The sequence below is a fragment of the Nothoprocta perdicaria genome, unplaced genomic scaffold, assembly GCF_003342845.1.
Source record: "Nothoprocta perdicaria isolate Ctin4 unplaced genomic scaffold, notPer1 scaffold_143, whole genome shotgun sequence".
NCBI lineage: Eukaryota > Metazoa > Chordata > Aves > Tinamiformes > Tinamidae > Nothoprocta > Nothoprocta perdicaria.
Window position 1 is genome coordinate 1,306,210 of NW_020454572.1, and position 21,300 is coordinate 1,327,509.

The 21,300-nt window shown below is 41.5% G+C and overlaps 1 protein-coding gene and 1 non-coding gene across 5 annotated transcripts in view; both read left to right on the forward strand.

Moving 5' to 3' along the window:
* The first annotated feature begins 394 nt into the window (after positions 1–394).
* Positions 395–21,300, forward strand: part of CNOT1 (CCR4-NOT transcription complex subunit 1) — a 45,154-nt gene continuing 24,248 nt past the window's right edge. For all 4 annotated transcript variants that reach the window (XM_026034414.1, XM_026034416.1, XM_026034415.1 and 1 more), the window contains exons 1-16: positions 395–670; positions 4,675–4,782; positions 5,453–5,551; positions 6,054–6,122; positions 6,227–6,281; positions 6,585–6,788; positions 7,830–7,998; positions 9,746–9,872; positions 10,168–10,278; positions 11,746–11,916; positions 12,258–12,385; positions 13,408–13,648; positions 15,147–15,266; positions 16,274–16,396; positions 16,626–16,777; positions 19,883–20,033. In XM_026034414.1, coding sequence (XP_025890199.1) covers positions 569–670; positions 4,675–4,782; positions 5,453–5,551; positions 6,054–6,122; positions 6,227–6,281; positions 6,585–6,788; positions 7,830–7,998; positions 9,746–9,872; positions 10,168–10,278; positions 11,746–11,916; positions 12,258–12,385; positions 13,408–13,648; positions 15,147–15,266; positions 16,274–16,396; positions 16,626–16,777; positions 19,883–20,033 — 2,130 coding nt within the window. In that variant the 5' untranslated portion in view covers positions 395–568. The remainder of the gene's footprint in view (positions 671–4,674; positions 4,783–5,452; positions 5,552–6,053; positions 6,123–6,226; positions 6,282–6,584; positions 6,789–7,829; positions 7,999–9,745; positions 9,873–10,167; positions 10,279–11,745; positions 11,917–12,257; positions 12,386–13,407; positions 13,649–15,146; positions 15,267–16,273; positions 16,397–16,625; positions 16,778–19,882; positions 20,034–21,300) is intronic.
* LOC112943308 lies at positions 20,365–20,500 on the forward strand. Its single transcript, XR_003248549.1, has one exon. It is a non-coding gene; the product is annotated as a small nucleolar RNA SNORA50 (small nucleolar RNA).

A 21,300-nucleotide genomic window follows, 5' to 3' on the forward strand; every position in this document is an offset into this window, starting at 1 on the left:
TCTTGTGAAATCTTGATTGTCCCTCCTTTCCCTAGTGGGTATAGCTTAACTTCTGTGAGTGATTTGATGTAACTATCAAAAATGTCCTTATTGCCAGTTTCTCTCTTCAGCTTTATTCTTCTGCAATTTATTTTGCAAACTAAAGATGAAAAACTCTGAGAAAATATCAACTTCTCTAGGATTTAACTTTCTGCCTTTTTGTAGTGGAAAGAGAAAATGCAGAGAAGCACTTAAGTGCTTCAGCATCATGTAAGAATTACAGAACGTTGTTTTAGAAAGCTTATTTTAAATTTCAAGTGATCTTCAGTGGCAAAATAGCAACYTTTCAGCAAAGCCTGTAATATAGCTGTAAAGTTGGTACAGAAGCTAAATCAAATGCAATATTGTCTTTCAGGTGCCATGTTTCAGGACGGAGTAAGACAACTGAGAAAGAAGAGCTGAGGAAAGTAGCACAGAAACAGATACAGGCTAATTGGGGGAAAAAAATTAACCTGTCTCTGAGGTGACTAAAGGGGAATAATGGTGATTTTGCGCCGGGCTCGGCCGCCTGCTTCCGCCCCAACCAGCAATGAATCTTGACTCGCTCTCGCTGGCCTTGTCTCAAATCAGCTACCTGGTGGACAATTTAACCAAGAAAAACTACCGAGCCAGCCAGCAGGAAATACAACATGTAAGTAAACCAATAATACTACAAAGGAAACCTTGGAAAGGAAACTAGGAATGTTGAATGGAGTTTGTCTCTGCGGTTGTACTGTACAGCATTTTCACTGCTATGTGCTGTCTTCAGGCCCTGGAATTGCAGCTTGGTTGGTTTCATCGATCTGACCGTGGAATAAGGCAGCTTCTCAGAGCTGAGGCCTTTTCTGACTTTGCAGCTCTGTATTAGAATTACGTGCTACTCTTGGATTGTGGTGTACAAAACCTTCCTACGCTCCTTCAGACTAAATCTTTAAAATTCRGGGAAGTTCTGTGAAAACATCATGGGGTGGGAGAGGGGTGAAACGATATCTATTTGTTCATCACAGGTGTCACATTGAAAACAAATACCTTAAGATAGGAAATAGGTCTAGAAATTCTGGTTGCATCTGAATACTTTCGCTTAATGTGTCATAGAAGTTTTTTTGCACCTTCTCTTAGTGAAGAGCAGTTATCTGAGCTGCTCAAGTGCAGTTCCTCTTTCCTTCTTATCAGGAGACAGGCAGAATAACAATAAATTCAAACCCATCTAACACTTGGGTTCAGTTCTTGTTTGATCTTTTCTTTTAAAAACAGCCCTAACCAGAGGGRTGGTTGGAAGAACTGTCCACTGAGACGTATTTAGGAGAAAATGAATGTTGGAGAGTCAATTTTTGGAAAATAGTTTTGTTCAGTCAGAAATGTTGATTTCAGCAGTACTCAGTGCAGCTACTTCAAATGATCTTGTAAGCTATGGAAACAGAATGCACCCTTCAGAACTTCGAGGTGTAGCAATTGCTGTTTGTGCAGTACTTTCAAGGGAGAATATTGATGCCGTTTAAGTTACGACTCTACATTTTTGTGAGTTCAGTGCACGCAAAGGAGTTGCCTGAAATCATGCTGTTAAATGTGTTAGCTTTGCAGCAGGATGTGAGTGGATTATTACTTGCAGATTTTCCATGAAAAACTAAGTAAATGACCATAAATATTTGGTTTAGCAGAAGTTGGCATATGGATCTTTACAATGGGGACAAATTGTTCCTTAGGCTTAACTGGGGACCTCTGAGCCTTRCTATGTCAAGAGACTGCACACTTGTCTGGGGCGGGGATAGCTGGTTTGTCTGTAATTACTTGAAAAAYGGATCTTCTGGCCTTTCAGGACTAAATTCCTAAATGCCTAGGGCATGTGGAGATCTTAAAACTGGTTTGTATCGCTTTCCTTGTGTGGTTGCTAGCACAAGGTTTCATTTGATAGTTCAAGAGATTACACCTCTGTTTTAACTCCCTTGTTTCACAGTCAGCTGCTTCATGTAATTTTTGGCATAACACAAAACATTTTACAAGGATTGCTTCTAAACATACAGAATAGGTAGGATAAGACAGATCTGGAGCAGTTTTTTTCGTGAAGGATTAGTGAAAATAGTTTCTGTTAGTAAAGCTCTAGACTTTTCTGCCTCTTACGTATCTGACCAAAATGACACGTGTTTTCACAAGGATAACTGTGGCAAAACTTCTGTGATTGTCTTCTGTGTTAATGTAGTTTTGGTCATCATCTGATGTAGGTGATGCTTTAAGACAGTTTCAAAAACTTGAAAGTTTTATGCATTTGTAAGCTGATTTTTNTTTTTCTTTTTCTTTTTTTTTTTTTTGAGAGAGAGAGAGAAAGAGAGAAAAGAAAAAAAATTATTTCTCTGCAGAGTTTTTTATGGATTCCCTTTTTCCTGAGTTAGTGGTAAGGAAATCCTCGCTGTGGAGGAGGGAAGGCCTTTGTGGATACTTTCATCCTGTAAAGCAAAGCTTTCTGGCTGTCGAGGAGCAGAGTTATTTTTTGACCAAACTCTATGTTTTAATAAACGGAAACCAGCTCATCTCTGGTAAAATTCAGATTCAGGTAGTTCAGAGTTCATACTTAAGAATGAAATAAACACTATGGTAAGGTTGAGGGAGAACCTTAGGGCTGTCAAAATGTGCAAAATTGAGTCCTAACAGACCTCGTTGTGCCTTTACTCACGCTTCATTCTTCTTAGTTGATATGTGAAGATGCACTGGCAGTTTGTTTAACTATAGAATAAAACTAACCTAAGTTTAACAGGTGCCAAAAGGCACATACTTTTCTTGTAAGAATGAATGCTGGCAGTTTCGAAGGTATTCAGCTATTTTTGATAGACCTTTTCTTGTCCCAGAGCTGAGAGTTTAGAGCATGCCTGTAGTTTAAAACGATTAAGACGGCAGAAAAGTAGCTAGGGAGCAAATATGTTTGGATAGTTTGACTTTGCCAGGCTCCGTTCTTATTGTGGTGCCACCAATGCTCAGCCCTTTTCCTGAAAAAACCTGCCAGGTTTCTGCTTTGTATAACGTGCTACTACCTTGAATTGCTCTCCTGAAACATTCAGTGCCTTGTGGAAGTTATTCTTTACAAACCATCACTTTGTGGTCAGATAGGCTGTCTGATAGATGAGGAGAGTGGCCAGTGGCAAGGTTTTTTATTCCCCAGCTCTTCCTGCAGGAAAGCTAAACTTTCATTCAGTTTCTCGGAAAAACTTCTGCATGAGCATAGCTGGAGCTGAAACATGCTGCACTGCACTGCCAGCCATTGCTTTTTTTCCCCATATGTTAAACTTTTGTATGATTTACCTCCTGAAGCTACTTCTAAATGAAGAAGCAGTCCGATTCTGATGTGGTGAAGTTGCGCTGCTGACGTTAATAYGGAGTTTCCGTCTGTGTCCACCAATTTCTATGAATTCTTCTTCATTAATGGCACCAATAGCTCACTGAACAGTAGGAGACAAAACCTGCTTTCCACCCCTCTTGCCATGTCTAAATCTATGTGTTTAACTGGGATTGTCTGAAGGACTTGTCTGTCTTCTGAAGTCCGACCCAGCATCATAACACTCGTTGTCAATTCTGTTTTGCTGCCTTTAATATAAATCTGCTGGTCGTGGGAGATGATGGGTTGACAGTGCTGTGTGAGGCGACCCAGAGTAGGTTATTTACTCTGGGTCAACATAGCATGAGAAAGGATGTTGTAGTCTCTGGTTGATGCAGAGCTAGCCCTAAGATATTTGTGACAAGCTCATTTCTTTATTCTGACAGAGAAAAATGGAGTATAGGTTGGTGTGTGCCTGCYTCTTGTGTCAGTTCTTCAGTTAGAAAGGGGGAAGCAGCAGCAAAAATAGAGCCGATAGGTGAAGGTTGGATTTTGTGATAGCTGCTAACTGCCTGAACAGGTAATGTTGTTCCTAATAAAGCGTCTTCAAGTTTCTGCAATTGTGGACTTTATTAAACTAAGTAATGGCGATCAAATAGATGAAGTTGGGAGGGAGTGGGGAGAGTAAACGAGCAAAAAAAAGCCAAATGCCACAAAACYATTGTGAAGTCCTTCATAGAGCAAGCTGCTGAGCTGGTCATAGGCAAGAGTTAAATTTTAAGGCAAATAGTAGGGGACATTAATACATTGTTGTTAAAGTAATGAGTGAGACAGCTGCTGAAAACTATTAGAAGAAACTTGCTGCCAGGTCAGTGAAGATGTTGCACAGTGGCCTGACTTTCTGCATAGGTCACCATATCACAGGGACACCAGTCATCCCAAGGCTTGCAAACTTGGATATAGGAGCTCGGAAAGAATGAGCAAGAGTGAGGCCATGGTACCATATGGATTCTGGCCTGATTCAGTGGCAGACAAGATAGAAATGCTCCAGGTGATGCAAAAAAGCACTTCTCCTTCAGACCACTACCCATAAAATATATAGTTTCCRTGTAAATTACTTTTCTGTAGTTTATTTTCTTAGCTCTTTTTCAACACTTTGCGTTTGCAGGTAAGGCTAATAGCTTTTCTTTAGAGGTTACTGATTAAAAAACAGCAACCAGACATTTTGTCGAACACTAATGTAGTGAAATTACTAAAATATCATTTTAGGGATATATCATTGAGTCCCAGCTYATGTTCTGTAATGACTTTGTTACCAAATTGGTTTTTTTGGGGGGGTTTATTTGTTTCAGATTGTGAATCGGCACGGTCCCGAGGCAGACAGGCATTTACTACGCTGTCTATTCTCGCACGTGGATTTCAGTGGCGATGGTAAAAGCAGTGGCAAAGATTTCCATCAGGTAACATTTGCACTGAGGCATCTGCTTGATGTTTTGGGTTACTAGAAATCTGCAGTGGGGCAGGTTAGCGATGGTAGCTTCAAGACAGCTTCCGTTGTGGGATGTGGCCTTTGAATTACGTGCCCTTTTTCAACCCTCTAGTCAAAAAGATTAAAAAAAACCAAACAAAACAAACAAAAAAACCCCCTGTTGGTCTCTAACACTTAAAACACCCTGATCTGGAAAAAACAACCCAAGTACAGTGGTTCTGATCACCAGGTACCATACTCTGAAAGGTTTTATTTATTTATTTTTTTTTAAGCTTTATCCAGGTCTACTGAATGGCACTTCTGGTGTTGGATATGTCTGTCCATCCTCAGGAGTGTTTTTCCATCCTTAAGCAATTTTCCCACAGACTTTTTTAACTCTTAATAAAGAAAKCCCAAATATCTCTGAGTTGTCTCAGAGCAGTAAGTGAAGCACAGTGTACTGCAAATGCAGTTTGCTTTGCCTTTTGGTGGAAAGTGTTTGGTCACTTTCTCGATCAGAAAATACTAATCAGAATTTCTTCACTAAGAAGACAAATACCTTAGCAGCTTTATTTAGTGCTGCTGCACATAGTGAAGAGTAGAGTTTTTATTTTGTCATACTGTGACAAAACAGAATGTTAATGTTTCCTTATTCTTTTCAGACCCAATTTTTGATCCAGGAGTGTGCGTCGCTGATTACAAAACCAAACTTTATCTCGACGCTGTCCTACGCCATTGACAATCCATTGCACTATCAGAAGGTTCGTATACTCTCTAAAAGGGCTCTCATCTCAGAAACTGTAATGAATTGGTCTTGGAAAACAACCACTTTTCAGTTTCTCAGATGGGTTGTACCAAAGTCTTCAAAAGTTAAGCTTGTCCAGAACTTGTTTTTCTAGATTAAGCAAGGTGTCAGAATTGCTAAAATTTAATTTTATATCTTGTTAGTGTAAGCGTACGGCCTGTTTGTGATGGCCAGATCCAAGATAAACTGTTGGTGCTGCTGTGTTTCTTTTAGTATGAAATTTCTAGTGAGAGTTTAATACCAAAGCTAGCTGCAGTGGGATATTTGGGAAGGAAATTCTAATGTGGATACATTCCAAAATATACAAAACTCTGGAACTGATATAATATAGGCTTCATGTTGAGATACAGCAAATAGTTACTGAAATTCTAGTCCTGCAGATAGACTTTACATTACCTGGCACGTTACAAATGAATCTGATTGTGTAAGCAACTTTAACTCTTTTTTAACTGTTTCAGAGTCTGAAGCCTTCACCCCATTTATTTGCCCAGTTGAGTAAAGTCATCAAGTTAAGTAAAGTTCAAGAGGTAGGTGAACATTTATTTCCAAAATATTGATGTGCCTTTAAGTCTGACGTTCAAAAGGACGATTTACTCTTAACCGTGATGTCTTTTTTTGTTACTCTTTATAGGTGATTTTTGGTCTCGCTTTACTGAACTCTTTCAGCTCAGATCTACGAGGCTTTGGTAAGCGAAGTTTCTAAAATTCTGCAGCGGGGATACTTTTTGTAGTGAGGGTTGTTAACAAGATGCATGGGCAGAGGTTGTTTCTGTGACTCACTTGCTACGTGAGTGAAATAGTTCTTGTGATTTATTTTTTTTATCTTTGAGATGCTTATTGACAGTTGAGCTCTGAGGAATGGATTGTGAGTCRTCTTTTTAAGTCTGAGCTGTTAAAGGTTGTGATAAGAGCAAGAAAATGATACATAACTAAAACAAGTGTCTGAATTGAAGCAAAACTTTGACCCTGACCTCTCTTGTGCTCCCAAGCTGCCCAGTTCATCAAACAGAAACTCCCGGATCTTTTGCGCTCTTACATTGACGCGGACGTCAGTGGAAATCAAGAAGGTGGCTTCCAAGATATTGCAATAGAGGTCCTGCACCTTCTCCTCTCCCATCTCCTCTTTGGGCAGAAGGGAGCCTTTGGGGTAGGACAGGAACAGATCGACGCTTTCCTCAAAACATTACGTAGAGGTAAGTGGAGGGTCAGTCAGGAAGCCTGACTAAAGGCAGGCTCTGATGTGGGTTTTTGCAGCTTGCTGTGCACTCTGCTGAAGTGGAGGAGAGGCTGCTGAGGTGGAAATCTTGGCAGAATGTGTTCAAGCACCTCCCACAACTCTAAACTGAATGAGGAAAAATACTGTTTTCTCTGGCAGTTGGCTGTAATGTTTTTCTTTTGATGAGCATTGACRTGAGACCGCTTCAAGGCTTGAATTTTTTTAATAGCATACTTTTTGATTAATATTAAGCAGGCAATATCCTAGTCTGTGGTTGCTCATGTGGGATGATATTTTGGGCTTCGACTATAAMAGCTTCATACATTACAGTTTGAAAAGCTGAGTGTTGCTTTCCAGAGACCTAGAGAGATGCACCCTATATGCAGGAGCAAAAAGCTGCTTATTCTTCATATGTCTGTCTTCATTAGAACGATGTGGTTTGTGAATTGCCTCCTTTAATTCCCTTCCTCCCCTTGCCCTACATTGTAAAATTGGGTACCTTCTGAGAATGGTCCCAAGAGGCTGTGGAGACATCAGGCTTCATCTCGCAGATAACACAGCCACCCATAATGTGTCTCCTCTGCTGCTTTCCGCTCTGAGCAAAACTCTCAGCTGTGCCTCTGGTTTTTACATCACCTTAAACTTTGCTTYCCTGAAAGGAAGAGGGGTGCAGTCTCTTTCTCTCCATCCTCAAGTCAGTTTTAAATTTCTGAACTTCAAGCTCGCGGCTTCGTAGCAGCTCCTGTTTTCTAATGCTTCCTGATTTAGAGAAGAGGCTTGTTCTACTTGCTCTATTATTTCCTGCTCTGTGCCTTCTTTGGATGACTGCTCTTGGTGACAGTCTGTAGTTCTTAGTGTGCCTCCACGTCGGCTGTGAACCTCCATAAGGCTAATCTGCTTGACGATCTAGGGTCCTAGGAGTGTGTGACTTTCCGTGGAGAATCTGGGATGGAGTAATGCGGTAGTGCTCTTTATTTATTTAACTTGACACTAAGGAATTTTACTCTCTCTCCTTTAGATTTTCCCCAGGAGCGTTGCCCCGTGGTGCTTGCACCACTTCTCTACCCTGAAAAACGGGACATTCTAATGGACAGGATCCTGCCTGATTCTGGAGGGATAGCGAAAACCATGATGGAGAGTTCTCTGGCAGACTTCATGCAAGAAGTTGGCTATGGCTTTTGTACGAGGTTGGTAGTAAAACGTTTGCTTGATTTATTACAAGGGAAACAAACATCTAAGTGGTTGTTTCTTGCTCTCGAGATGAAAGGTAAAGTCAAAGAACACCTTCACTAAAATGAGTGGAATTTTAGTCGGTATTATGAAGCCATCAGTTTTATTTCCTGCTTTCTATTTTACTTCCCATGTTGTGTACAGCATATCTGTTGACATTGTAAGACTTTCTCATGGTAATAAAAGCATCCAGATCCCTTGTAAAGTTATTACAAGAACATGGCCTTCAACATCCATTATTTTTAAAAGAAAATGGCAAGATAAGCATGACTTCCAAATAAATCCTCTCAGGTCCCTTAGCTAAATGTTCACATGAAGCCTGTTACAGAAGAATTGAAAGCAGAACATTGCTTTAGGAGAGCTGACCAGTAGCAGCTTTCTGTTAGTATTGAGTTTTAATCTGAAGCTGTAGAATCAACTCGTGGTGCTGTATTGCCAGAAAGAAAGCAGCTCTTGAAAGCGACTTTTAGTCTTTCTGCCAGCCTAATTTGGTATATTTGGGTAAAATGCAGCTGCATTCGACTTGTCCATGTTCTGCTTCTATATTTTGTAGCCATTCTTCTACCGCCACATCTTCAAAATGGTGTTTCCTAGTCGTCTTGCCCGCTGTTCCTTGTTTGAAATTCTGAATGTGCCCATGTGCACATCCGTTCCCTTGACCTGCTAGGGCCTAGCACGAGTATCCCATTAAATTTGTCGTGTGTGCTACGTAGACGTGTGAAATGGTGAACAGAAATAGCTACCAGGAAAGTGGAAGGAGAAACCAGATTCTAGTTGGGATCTGTGCCTGTTGGAGAGCTAATTTTAATATATTAAAGTTTATTTCCTGTTCTATATCTGCTGTCCTGGCACAAATCCAACTTCAGGTTAAAAGACTTCTATTCATTTTCCAAGAGTGATTGGAACTCRGGCTGTTTTAACTTCCATTATTTTTTATGGAGTGAAATACAGAAGCACACAATATAAATAGCAAGTTGGAGGTATTAAACATGAATTCCCTAGGTAGYATGTGTCTATTAAGGCAACATAATTTTTGGTCTGTGCTGACGCTGTATAAATCTTAAGTTGCTGGCCTATTTATGCAATATTCACATAAAGTGAAATAAATATTGGGAAAAAAAATGCCTCATTTCTAAAATAAGTACTTGACCATCTGCTCAATGTTTGCTGTTCAAGCTCCCTGAAGGTTTTTGCTAGTGGCCTCTGATGAGAAAAACTCTGGTTTAGATTCTTTTAAAAGGCACGTTATCACAACTTCATAACGCACGTAGTTCAAAATGTGCATTTCTGCAGCCWGTGTTTCACTTTTAATTGACAAACATCAGAGTGAATGCTACCCTACGTTATTACTTTGATTGACCTTGCATAGTAAAAGTACTTGAGATTACTTAATAAAGCGTCTGTCATTGTGATTTAAGCAGACCTGGTTTTGAATTCAGTATCTGGCAGTAYATGCTGTATTGAAAGGACTGTGTGAACTTTTTACTGAATTTCTTCATGCTTGTTCTAGGAGATTTTTATTATGTTGGATCATCTGGGTARTAAAAACTATGAAGTTAGGTGGATTGTCATATTTTGCAGTGTACAGTTATTTTCTCCTTGCCCTCTGCCTCGTCCTTTATGGGTCATGATTTTGTTCAGCCGTTGTGTGTCATCGTAAAAGCTGCTGTAGCACTAAGGTGTATCCGATTTGTTGTGTTGTAGYGTGGAAGAGTGTCGCAACATAATCATGCAGTTTGGTGTTCGGGAGGTCACAGCTGCCCAGGTCGCCAGGGTTTTGGGGATGATGGCTCGGACTCATTCAGGATTGACGGACGGAATTCCATTACAAGTGAGTGCTCTGCTGGAGTGGCCTTGTGTGCTGCAATAAGCAGAACATGGGGAAGTGAAACTTTAGCCCTGAATTAAAATGCTAATACTGTTGTTATATATTTACCTGTTAGCAATTCTGCAATAGGCATCTTTAAAACACTCTGGAAAGATGTTCTCAGGAGTGTACGGCTAGTGTCTTCACCAGTCTGAACCTGTGTTTTCTTTCGTGGTGCAGAAGATTATGCAGCTAAAAGCTCAAAGTGTCTTTCAAGGTTGTTTTAAACTAGTTTCTGACTAGTGTCTTTAACTTGCAGTCTATTTCGGCTCCTGGCAGTGGGATTTGGAGTGATGGGAAAGATAAAAGTGACGGAGCACAAGCCCATACCTGGAATGTGGAGGTCTTGATTGATGTTCTTAAAGAGCTGGTAAGTTTGGTGAGCATCTTGCTCTTCAATGCAGCCCCTTTGAAGGAAGGTAGTATCTGGGTGTGAATATAAGGCTTAATGGGCTGCTAACAGCCTGCATGGATTTGAGTCTTATTAAAATAACTGTTCTGCTGTTAACATTTTCTTTTCCATTATCTTCTACTTGAACAAGAATGTGTTGGTGATTTGTGCAGGAAGTTTAAAAACTGCCTGTGCAGGTGTCTTGCATGCAAGTGGAGAGATGTATTCTGTCCCGTTTGCTCTCATGTACATGGGCTGCTCAGGTGTTCTATGTTTGAAGAACTCTCTGCTCATGATGTGCAGCAGGCAYCCAGCTTTCGAAAGCTCCTTCCTTATTGGCATCCTTGAGGAAAAGGAAATGTAGTGTTTCTGTTCCATTTCTAAAGATCTCAACGCTTAGGTACGATGACAAATTTCAGAGAAAACTCTACCACGTACTATCACTTACAGTTGCACAGTGAAGCATAAGTACTGCTTCCTTTTCTGTCCATTTTATGTCAAATAAATCCTTATCCTTTTATCCTTATAATCCTTTTATCCTTAGAACAYACAGGTAGCTTGCTGTCTGTGTGGTATCTGCATCTCACTTTTCTTTATAGGYTCTAGTAGGTTTTAGGTGTATTACCCTCATGATTACAAAGAGTTCTCTTGCTTTTATCTTCTGTAACATTCCAGAGGACTTTCACCAACGATATTTTGCTTGCAGGACAGACTGTGCATCTTGCAGAAATAACTGGCTACAGCTTTCACAAGTGGGACTTAACAGGTCCTGCTGTTGGTCAGAAAGTGTTTGCTGTCCTTCAGGCACTCTCTGTCCACCTTGGTATAATTGACTAGAGTCTTTCCCAGGCACCTGATAAGCTTTGAATTTRCTCTATGTTGTATCAGCTTATGAGGAGAGTGACAAGATCATTGGTAATTCCAGGTGCTCCCTTGTATGTAAAAGGAGGGTTCTGATTTCCATAATGGCTGAAGTTTCCTCCTTTTTTCATACTATTGTTGAAAATATAATGGGTGTTTTGAAACTATTGACACCTTAAATCCTTCAGTAGGAAAATCTGAAACCTGCTGGTCAAGCCGTGTTGCCTCATACTGGAGAGCAGGAAAGGGTCTGGAGAGCAGGAATGGGATGTGCTAGGAGAGGAACTGTGACTTCTTGTTTTAAAGCTTACTAATTAAATATACAGCTGGTTGAAGTTTTACAGCTACTGATAGGATTTGAGGAAATGCAAACTCCTAAGCTAGTTTTGGGCGTTATTAAGTTGCATTAAATTCTCATAACTATCTAAATCATTAAAAAAAAAAAAAAAAAAAAAGTAATTTTGCCTGCAGCTAAAGGGTGGATGTTATGCTGAACAAAATGCTAATGAAGTGAAGTTCCTGCCGCCAGGTACCGGAGACTAATGTTTAAGACCAGCTAATTTCTATTGTTTTTACTGGTTGCAGAACCCTAGTTTGGACTTCAAAGTAGTAACCTATGAACTGGACCATCCAGGATTTCAGATTCGGGACAGCAAGGGCTTGCAGATTGTGGTATTTGGCATCCAGAGAGGATTAGGCATGGAAGTCTTTCCAGTTAACGCCATATACAGACCTTGGAAACACGCGGAGGGCCAGGTAGGTCGCTAGCATTCCAGCTGTATCTGTTGGACACCTAAACTTGCACGCAGGTTCAGCACACAAGTTGGTGACAAAAGAACTAGTATCTAGCCAAAGTTGAGAATAAACACTATAATCATGGGCCCTAAAAGCATAGGACTCGGGTATGTTATTAAAATAGTCTGATATACCTGTTTTGGAAGAAGTTGATCTTTATTTTATCTGCTTCTGGGACATTGTCTTCATTTTTAGTAATATTCTGATTTGCAGCTGGGCTAGAAACTGTTCTGTAGTGGCTTGTTGAAGTAGACTCTGAAACTCTCAAGACCTAAACTCGGTTTTTACATCCCTTGTTTCAGCTCTCCTTCATTCAGCATTCCCTCATCAACCCTGACATCTTCTGTTTTGCTGACTACCCATGTCATACTGTTGCCACAGACATCCTGAAAGCTCCACCAGAGGATGACAATCGAGAAATTGCAACATGGTAAACCTCCTTTTCTTGCTTAGATGTAGAGTAAAATTCCTTCTCCAGTCAAATACAGCTTTATCTTCATACAGTGTGAGTTACTGTAGCTGTGTGTACATTCCAGTAGATCAGCCATTAGCATTTGTTCCATGCTTGATTGGTGAAAGGTCTGGTATTATCAGAACTTCCTATGTACTTCCGTAATAGCTGAAATTGCACTGTCAGTTGTTTTTCTTGGGAGTCTTCTGGCCGTCCAGAGAATTCCTACTAATATATTTTGGCAGATGCTACGGGCTGAAAGGAGGGGGAAGGTAAAAACGAATTTCAGCTGCCTTTCTAAAGGTGACATCAAAGAAACTTGCTCCATTTATATGAAATAAGTAAGGAGTTTTAAATAGTAGATGGATGTAGTTACTGCACAAAGCTGCATTGAGCAGCTCTTCCTGAGCTGTTACATCCTGTGCTTTGACACAGTCCAGGRGAGCAGTCTGTAAGCTTTGGCTATTGAAAGCTGCTCACATTTTTCTATCTGTAGGTGTTATACCTGATTTCAGAGAAGATTTGCTTCTGCTGCTGTAATACRGCCCAAAATAGGGAATTGGAACATATGGGTGAAGTGGGACAAGATGGCAAAGGTTACTTGCCTGTGAAGTAGACAAAGCAAGTAGAATGTGTTGAAGTTTCAGAGGTGGGGTGTGGGAGGAGTTCCCTTTCTGGAAGTGCATTTGAGGTTGAGTTATCCAAGTGACCATTTCCAGCTCAACTCGATCACTGGTGTTGGGTCTGCTTCCCTAACAAAATAAGCAGCTCTTGATCTCTTACTGTTTTACAAAATCTGAGTTACATTTCTAAAATGAGCATGTTCCTATAGGCATAACCTGATCTGATAGGAGCTGGGCCACAGGTTGCTCGTGATGGCTGCTAGTTTATATTGTCTTGCAGTTCGTGCTACAAAATGCTTGAATCTAGTATCCTGCAAGTTAACTATTATTTAATTTGGGGGGGGGTTGTTTGTTTTGTTTTTGTTTTGTTTCTGTTAGGAAGAGCCTGGATTTGATTGAATCTCTGTTACGATTGGCAGAAGTGGGACAGTATGAGCAGGTTAAGCAGCTCTTCAGTTTTCCAATCAAGCACTGCCCAGATATGTTGGTATTGGCCTTATTGCAGATCAACACTTCCTGGCATACCTTGCGCCATGAACTCATCTCCACGCTCATGCCAATTTTCCTTGGCAACCATCCCAACTCTGCCATCATTTTGCACTATGCATGGCATGGACAGGTAAGTGTTTTCACTGAACATGTCTGTTGCTTGCTCATGAAACTAGAAGCTTGTTAACTTGGCTGTACAGCTAGAGCAACAATGCCTGTATTTGCTTAGGAACAGCATAGTTTAAAAGTGAAGGGGTAAATTATGAGCAGTTTATGCAAAAATATGGTGTTTTCACCCCTCCCACTTCTTTGAAACAAATCACAATAGTTTGCTTCTCTTGGGGGAAAATTATTCAGTACAAATAGTAGCTAGAATCCACTGTGCAGATATTCCAGAAAAAGTGTTGAGGTCAAAGTTAAAAATACATATTTTAAGAACTAAAAACGGGTTTTGAAAGTGTAGAAACTCCCAAGCAATATGAGATGAGAAAGCTTAAAATGAGATAGTATTTGCTAGTGATGAAATTGTACTTGCTACAAGGAGGTAGCTGTTCTAAGTATGAAAAATCCACTTATACCATAAAATCTTAGCGGTGTTACCTGAAAGCATAAGCCGGCCTTGGGGCAGCCTTAAAGGTGCTGCTCCGTGCAGGGGCAGGTTAACAAACCCTACACAACCCTTTACTCAAACCCTCTCCTTCTAATGTCTAAACAAACGGGCGTTTTTTGGACCTACCTTTCTTACAGTGCCACCTTCCTCCTTGTTTCCACTGGTAATTTATGAGTGTGAGGTGTAGGAGGAAACGTACAGCAGGGGAAACCTCTGGAGAAGGAGAACATTTGCAGCAGAAAGTCTTCCCTGGCTCAGACACAGTGGAGATGATGTCGCGGGGGTCTGGGTCCGCGCTTAATGTGAATCCATGGTTGGCTGCTAGCTGAAGTGCTGCTAGCTTTTTATGTTTTTCCCCAACATAAATCCTAAACTGAGGAGTGCAGCGGGGCTGATCATATGCCTGGGTTTGGGTTGAGCTGTGACCTCTTGCCGTGCCAGAACATGCCCATTTCAGCCCTGTAGGGCCCAGGGAAAAGGCCACAATGCTGTTGGATGTCACGGTGCTGCCCTGCAGTGTGAGGATAGTTGACTTCCCCAAACAAGGGAACCTTACCCAAAACCCATGCTGCCGTCAGAATCTTAGCTGTGCTGTAATTGAAATTTGCCCTGATGTGAGCAAAGCAATATAATTTTTACTTTTTAGGGTTTTTTTAACTGTTAAACTGCGGAGCTGCAATTCTTGCCTCTCTAGAGCAATGCAAGCGTCAAGTTTTGTGAGCGACTCATACACTTTTAAAGTAGTTTCTCTGCAGCTAAGAGGAATTAGGCTTGTATGGTGGTAGGAGTGACACGGGGTATATGCATTTTCATCCTTCATAGTCATTCTACATCCTTTAATTGTAACTCCTTGGATCATTTTCTTAGCATGATAGAGCCAAAATAATCTGAATTCTGAAGCTATCTGAAGCATATGTTACCATGTTAAGAGTCTGAGGTGAAATATCCTCCTTAATGTTGAAATAGCTGATCTTTTTTCTAGAGGTCTGAATTAGAATCCTACTTTAATTCTCCCTAGGGTCAGTCTCCTTCAATCCGCCAGCTTATCATGCATGCAATGGCAGAGTGGTACATGAGAGGGGAGCAGTATGACCAGGCAAAACTGTCACGTATTCTTGATGTGGCGCAAGACTTGAAGGTGAGTTTCGTAAAACACTGTCACTCTTCTAGCTCTGATGTCTTGTGCAGGCTTGTTCAGTTTATAACAAAGCTAAGCCTAACTTAGACGTGACTAATTTAGCAAGGATTGCCTTGTTTGAACATGTCTGGGTTCAGTTGTTGCTGTGYGTATGCTCGGTGCTTTTCAGCTGAGTTGTGGCATCTGCCTGCAGCTGCTTTCCAGCCTGCCCCACTGGGGAGCCAGGACGTTTTTGGTGTTTGCAACGGAGCACCTGCATTTAGGTGGTTGCCATGGCTGAGCTGACAAGGATTTCAGTAAGTGCTGTAACGCAGCTGCTTGCGACATGAACGTACTGTAAGGCCAGGAAGAGTTTCAGCTGTCAGGACTCCGAATACTTTTGAAATGGGAATAGCAAATATTCTTCAGAAAGCTGTGGGAAGGTGGCACTGCTGAGCTAGATCTAACRTGGCTTTCTTAAGGATGCTGCCAGCTTTTCAGTGGTGTTCAGGCTCCCAGAAGAGGATGGAAAATGTCACTGAGAACTTGGAGRCCTATATCGCCAGTTCAAGACGCAAAATAATTGAGTGTCCCAAAGTGCACAGGCATGAGCTGCTGCTCCAGATCAGTCTTGTTCTGTCTGTTACTGTGCTCAGAGACGAGCGCTTTGGACAGATGTTTGGCGTGGCTCTGAAGTGGTTGGGTTGTATTTGCAGGGAGCTGCTAGGCTATTTGGATTACGTTTGCTGCCATAAAAACTTGGTAGATTTTCACATAAAGGAACCAAAAACCACAAGCACGAGGTCAGTTGAAGACTCTAGAACCAGATTTGCCCAATTAAAACTCGCTTATTTGTGTTACAAGGGAGCTCTAGGTAAGGAAGCTGACAGTACCAATCTTGTTGACTAAGGTAGCATAGCAGCATGTGATAGCAAGACTTTTTACTTAAAATACATGGGGATTGGAAATAAGAGGAGAAAGGATATCCTTGTGTCTTCACTAGTAGTCTTCTAATTTTTTTTCTTTAGGCCTTGTCAATGCTGCTAAATGGTACTCCATTTGCCTTTGTTATTGACCTTGCTGCACTTGCCTCTCGACGGGAATACCTCAAACTTGACAAATGGCTCACAGATAAAATTCGGGAGCATGGGGTAAAGCAGGATTTTTCTTTTTATTTCTGCGCTCTATTATCAGTGACTCACTTAAGTCACTTAATTTTATAAGTAGTGTTGACATTGTGGAAAGTGTCCATGGTCTCATAGTTCAACCTTTTCACTGAACTATAATAGCTTAGCGTGATTCTTTCCACCGTGCAATTGCCAAGTTTGAAAAAGTGTCTCGGGTGCGGTTCGGGAGAGTAAGATAATGCTCTTTCCTCAGGAGCCCTTCATCCAGGCCTGCATGACTTTCTTAAAGAGGAGATGTCCATCCATCCTGGGTGGCCTGGCTCCAGAAAAAGATCAGCCCAAAAGTGCTCAGCTTCCTCCGGAGACCTTGGCGACGATGCTGGCTTGTCTCCAGGCCTGTGCTGGGTAAGGATCTCCTGGCRCCTAGTGGGTGCCCAATGGGCTTGAAACTGGTCTGCTGGCCTCGTACTGTATTTTGGAATTGCATATGGAGAATGGAGTCACTGAGAGCATGTAAGCATGTGTGGCCAGATTCGGTGGCATGTTGTAATTTTGCAGGGAAACTTCCATTGGAATAGGCTTGAAAGAGCATCCTTGGCTCTAAAGAAGCAGGTGAAGTGTTCTGGGAACTGTGGGATGGCTGGTTAGTCGGATGTTGGCTCGCTAATGACTACGTACAGTGCTGTAACAGGGACAAAAATGRATATAGGTCATAATACAGACTGGGGTGGCATCTTGGAGAACAATCCTTTGGCTGTACGAAGGACCGCACAATTGCGGTAAGTAAATGCATTGGTGTGAGCAGCCCTTGTAGCAGCGGAAAGGGCCCATGCAGCCCTTCAGCGTAGGGAAAAACCTGGTGATTGCAACTTAATTGGGATTGAAACCAGGAGTGTGTAACTACTGTTGTCTTTACTTGAGAAGCTGACTGTCACTTTCCATCCTTTGACTACCTTTTGTATCTGCAGTCATCTGTAGATCAGTTTATTTGGTTAAAGTCCACAAGGGCAAAAAAAAGCCCTAGAGAGCTCTTCCATGTGCCGGAGGGAGTGGTACAGCACAGCAGGACTAATGCAAACTTGCATTAGACAAAGTAATTTGGAAATACAGTGTTAACGTTTGACAAAAAGGACTGTTGAAAAATATTAAAGTGGTGTCACTTTCTGCTACTCTCAGCTCAGGGTGATATTCAACTGTGGTACTTTTCTAAAAGATAATTAGACTAGTACAGTGTGACGTAGGAGCCAGAGGCTGGAAGCTGGCACTTCTTTCAGCCTTGAACTCTGGCTCTGAAAGGGGCTGGCTGGGATGTAAGAGCAGGTTACCCCATCAGAGGGTCTCTATCGTATCCCGGAATGTATCCTCTGGTGTCCTGACAGGTGTCAGAAATATCTTTAARGGTGCACAAGGGGTCCATGGTTCTCATGTAGGCTCTGGGAAATGAGCATCAACACAAATTCTTTGAACTAGAAGGGAAATGTAGGAGGTACCTGGAAGAGTTTAAGAAAAAAGGCTCTGCTGCAGTTCAGCTTCAAAGTGCTCCTCTGTCTGACTCGTATTTTTTGTCATCCATCTTTTGGCCTGGGAAGATGACTGTTACTCCTCAATCAGAGGGCATCTTGTTCCAGGACGTGTTGCCATGTCCAGGCTTTGGAAGTTTATTCATTAACACTACACTTGACTTGCATCTAACTTCACTGTGTTCTGAATCTTAATGTGTTACCAAGTTTTATTTATTCATTTAATTCCAAAAGCCACCGGTTCTCTATTGGCACAATTTTCTCAGCTTTTTTTGTTTCTTTTTATGGTTTCTCACATTCCTTTTATGCAAGAGTGACCTACTTGCAGTCGCTTTCAATTAGCCATTCTCTTTAGACTGTGAAAATACTTGAATTTCCTTTGTGACGCTCTCACTTTGATCCGTTCAGGTTTCAGTCATAAATGGCAGCAGGCATTRTAAAGATTAGAAGATTAAAATCTCAATAAATATTAAATATGGCTGCAAGGGTAATGCTGCTACACCAGCTGAAATGTGCCATTATAAATAGAAGCAATTAGAAGCAATTTCGTTAATTAAGATGCAATAATGTCATGTTTGAGATGTTTCCCTAGAATCTTTATTTTTCCAGGGCCTGTTTACCCTGTGTGAATGTAGTGGGGGGGCCCTCCAAGGGAAGCAAGTGCCCCCTTCCCCATCGGTGCTTTTAAAGTGGAGTTGGGGGCTCAACTAGGATAGTCTCACATCCMTTGGGGTAGAGAACAGTCACCCCTTCTCCATCCTCCTCAAGAAACCCCTTCTCCTGTCTCAAGAAAGGAAGAAACCTTAAGATGCAATTTCATACAGAAGCATCTGTCTGCTTATTGCTTCATACCCTTTGTGTCAAATGCAGCTTTAAAAAAAAAAAACTGATTTTGTGCTATTCAAAACAGTGATGTTTGTGTTTTGGTACAACAGTGTGCCTCCTGATAAAATAAAAACATGAGTTTCAATCTATCTAGGTGGCATGATGTGAAATTAGGGGTTCCTCCTGAAGAACAGGTGGCCTAAGGGGTTAGGGGTGCGCGGGAGCTGCAGTGAGACCTTCCTCACGCCCCATCCTCAGCAGTKAGTTGCAGCTCCAGCAGCTTCCTCTTCAGAGGAAGGCCTCTCTTTCCTACGGCAACTCCTATGTGTCCTGGCTGCTTCCCAGGCTGAGGGATAAAAACAAGGAAATACCTTGCTGGGTGTTTCTAGCAAATATGTGGCCTGCAGGGCAGGAGGCAGCTCTCARCAAATGAAGGGTTTGGGTGGTAAAACTTCCTGATGATTTTTGGATTTGGAGACGGACACRAAGATTCATGACCTTAGTTTCAGACTTTTAAAAGATGCTTAAAAATGAGATGGGCTTCTTGTCCAAAGTATTTGTTATCCGCTTCTGTTGTTCTTAATCAAGCTGAGGAAAACATTTTGCAAAAGTGTGCAGATATTGTTCACATTTGAAGAGAGAAAGCTGAGAATTTCCATGTCTGAGCTTCTTTTGAAGGGGGAAATAAAAGGGAAGAACACGGTGCTCGGTCCCCTCTTCTGAGGGCTGGTGGAACCATATAGGAAACTCATGTTATCTATCTGTCTGTCTCTTCTGTTTGCCTGTAGAGCAGTATTTGAGGTTTTTTAAAATTAAGGGTATTTTGGAGGCACGCAAGTATATAAGATTTGAAAATGACTGGAGGAATGTTGAGCCTGTAATGGAGAAGACCATTTAAATGGATCATTTAATTTTTTTTCTATTTGATACATAGTCAACTTCCCAGGAACAAGGTTGAATGCAAGCTTAGCAAGTGAGAAGCATCTTCAGCTTTGTTTATTTTGCAGCTTCTAGGTAAACCTGGAGTGAACGTGGCTCACGTGTTCACAAATGCCTATTTGGGATGAGCTTTCTGCGAGCTCTGATAGGTGGCCTCTCCTTGTGAAGGAATGGATTAGGGGCTGAAAGCTTCCTGCGTGTTCTCACTGTCCTCTTCCTGTTCCAGGAGCGTTTCTCAGGAGCTGTCAGAGACCATCCTCACCATGGTAGCTAACTGCAGTAATGTCATGAACAAGGCAAGGCAGCCACCGCCTGGAGTCATGCCCAAGGGCCGGCCGCCCAGCGCTAGCAGCTTGGATGCCATCTCTCCTGTGCAGGTAGACAGTAACATGCCATACTTCCAGAAAGCAGCGCTGATTTAGTGATTTTAGCATTAGTTTTGTTCCCTAGTTGAGCTCTTTCAGCAGAACTCTGTAGAACATCATCTGACCCCCTTAGTTCTTATGCTTGCATGTCTAGATAACGTGCTTTTTAACCACAGATTAATGCTGGAGGGTTGTAGCTCAGAGCCTTAACTTCACAAATGTTTGTAAGAAGTAACTGAAGTACAGCAGGATGGGAGCACCAAAGAGCAAGGGAGATTTGGCTTGTTTAAAATAACTGAAGGTTTCTATAAAGTGCTAGAATTTACTAAAGTTTTTGAGGATTAAGCACTGCCTTTGAACCTGATGTGTCTTGTTTGTAGCTTCACGGGCCAAGCAACAGTGCTAGAGCATAAGGACTTGTTATAACTGGGGCTCTTCAGCTCTCAACTGAACTGCTCTTTTAAAAACAAGGTACATTTAAGTTACTCCCTGCCACTCACCATCCCTTCCTCCTCTGGGAGCAACATATTACAGACTGGTTTCGCTTCTAGCAACTACATTCAATAGCACGTTTTAAGAAATAATGAAAAAGTTGCATGTGAAACAGTGGCACTTCAGCATTTAAGAACGTCTGAAGCATCAGTAGATAATGTAGGCAAAATGTATAGAGCAGTTTCCTAGCAAGTTGTTGCTTTATTGAAGTTGCTCATCTAATGTACCAAAAATATTGGCCACCTGCTGCAAAAACTGTACGTGAGCAAGTACAGCAGCAAATGTTAGTCTGTAATCCTGTCGTTTTGGGGGATATGTAGTGCAGTTTTCTGTTGTGTCAGCTGATACTCTGCCTTCCCTCCCACTCGTCACTCAGAGCTTAATGCTTTTTCTCTCTTTTTTTTTTTTTTTTTTAAGATAGCATTCAGGTTGTGTTCAGGAAAACTGGACACATGGTGGGATCCTTCAAGTGGTTGAAAGTAGTCTAGAAGCCAGATGTGAAACAACCTTTGTAAATCTTGCAGTGAGGTCGCAAACCGGAGAGCATCATCATCTGGTCTAGTACAAAGTGTTTAGGTGCTGCTTCTAATCTGTGTTCACTGTTGGGTTACAGTTAAGTAGAGACCGTGGAAAGAAATCAGCCTTTCTATAAAATATTTAATAGAGTGAGATTTCATGGAATTGTAGAGACATAAGTGATGATGAGTGATCAGTGTAGATAAATGGATCTTTTGGGATAGTTTTGGAAGACTTCGGTTTGAAGTGACTGTGCAACAAAACTCCTCTC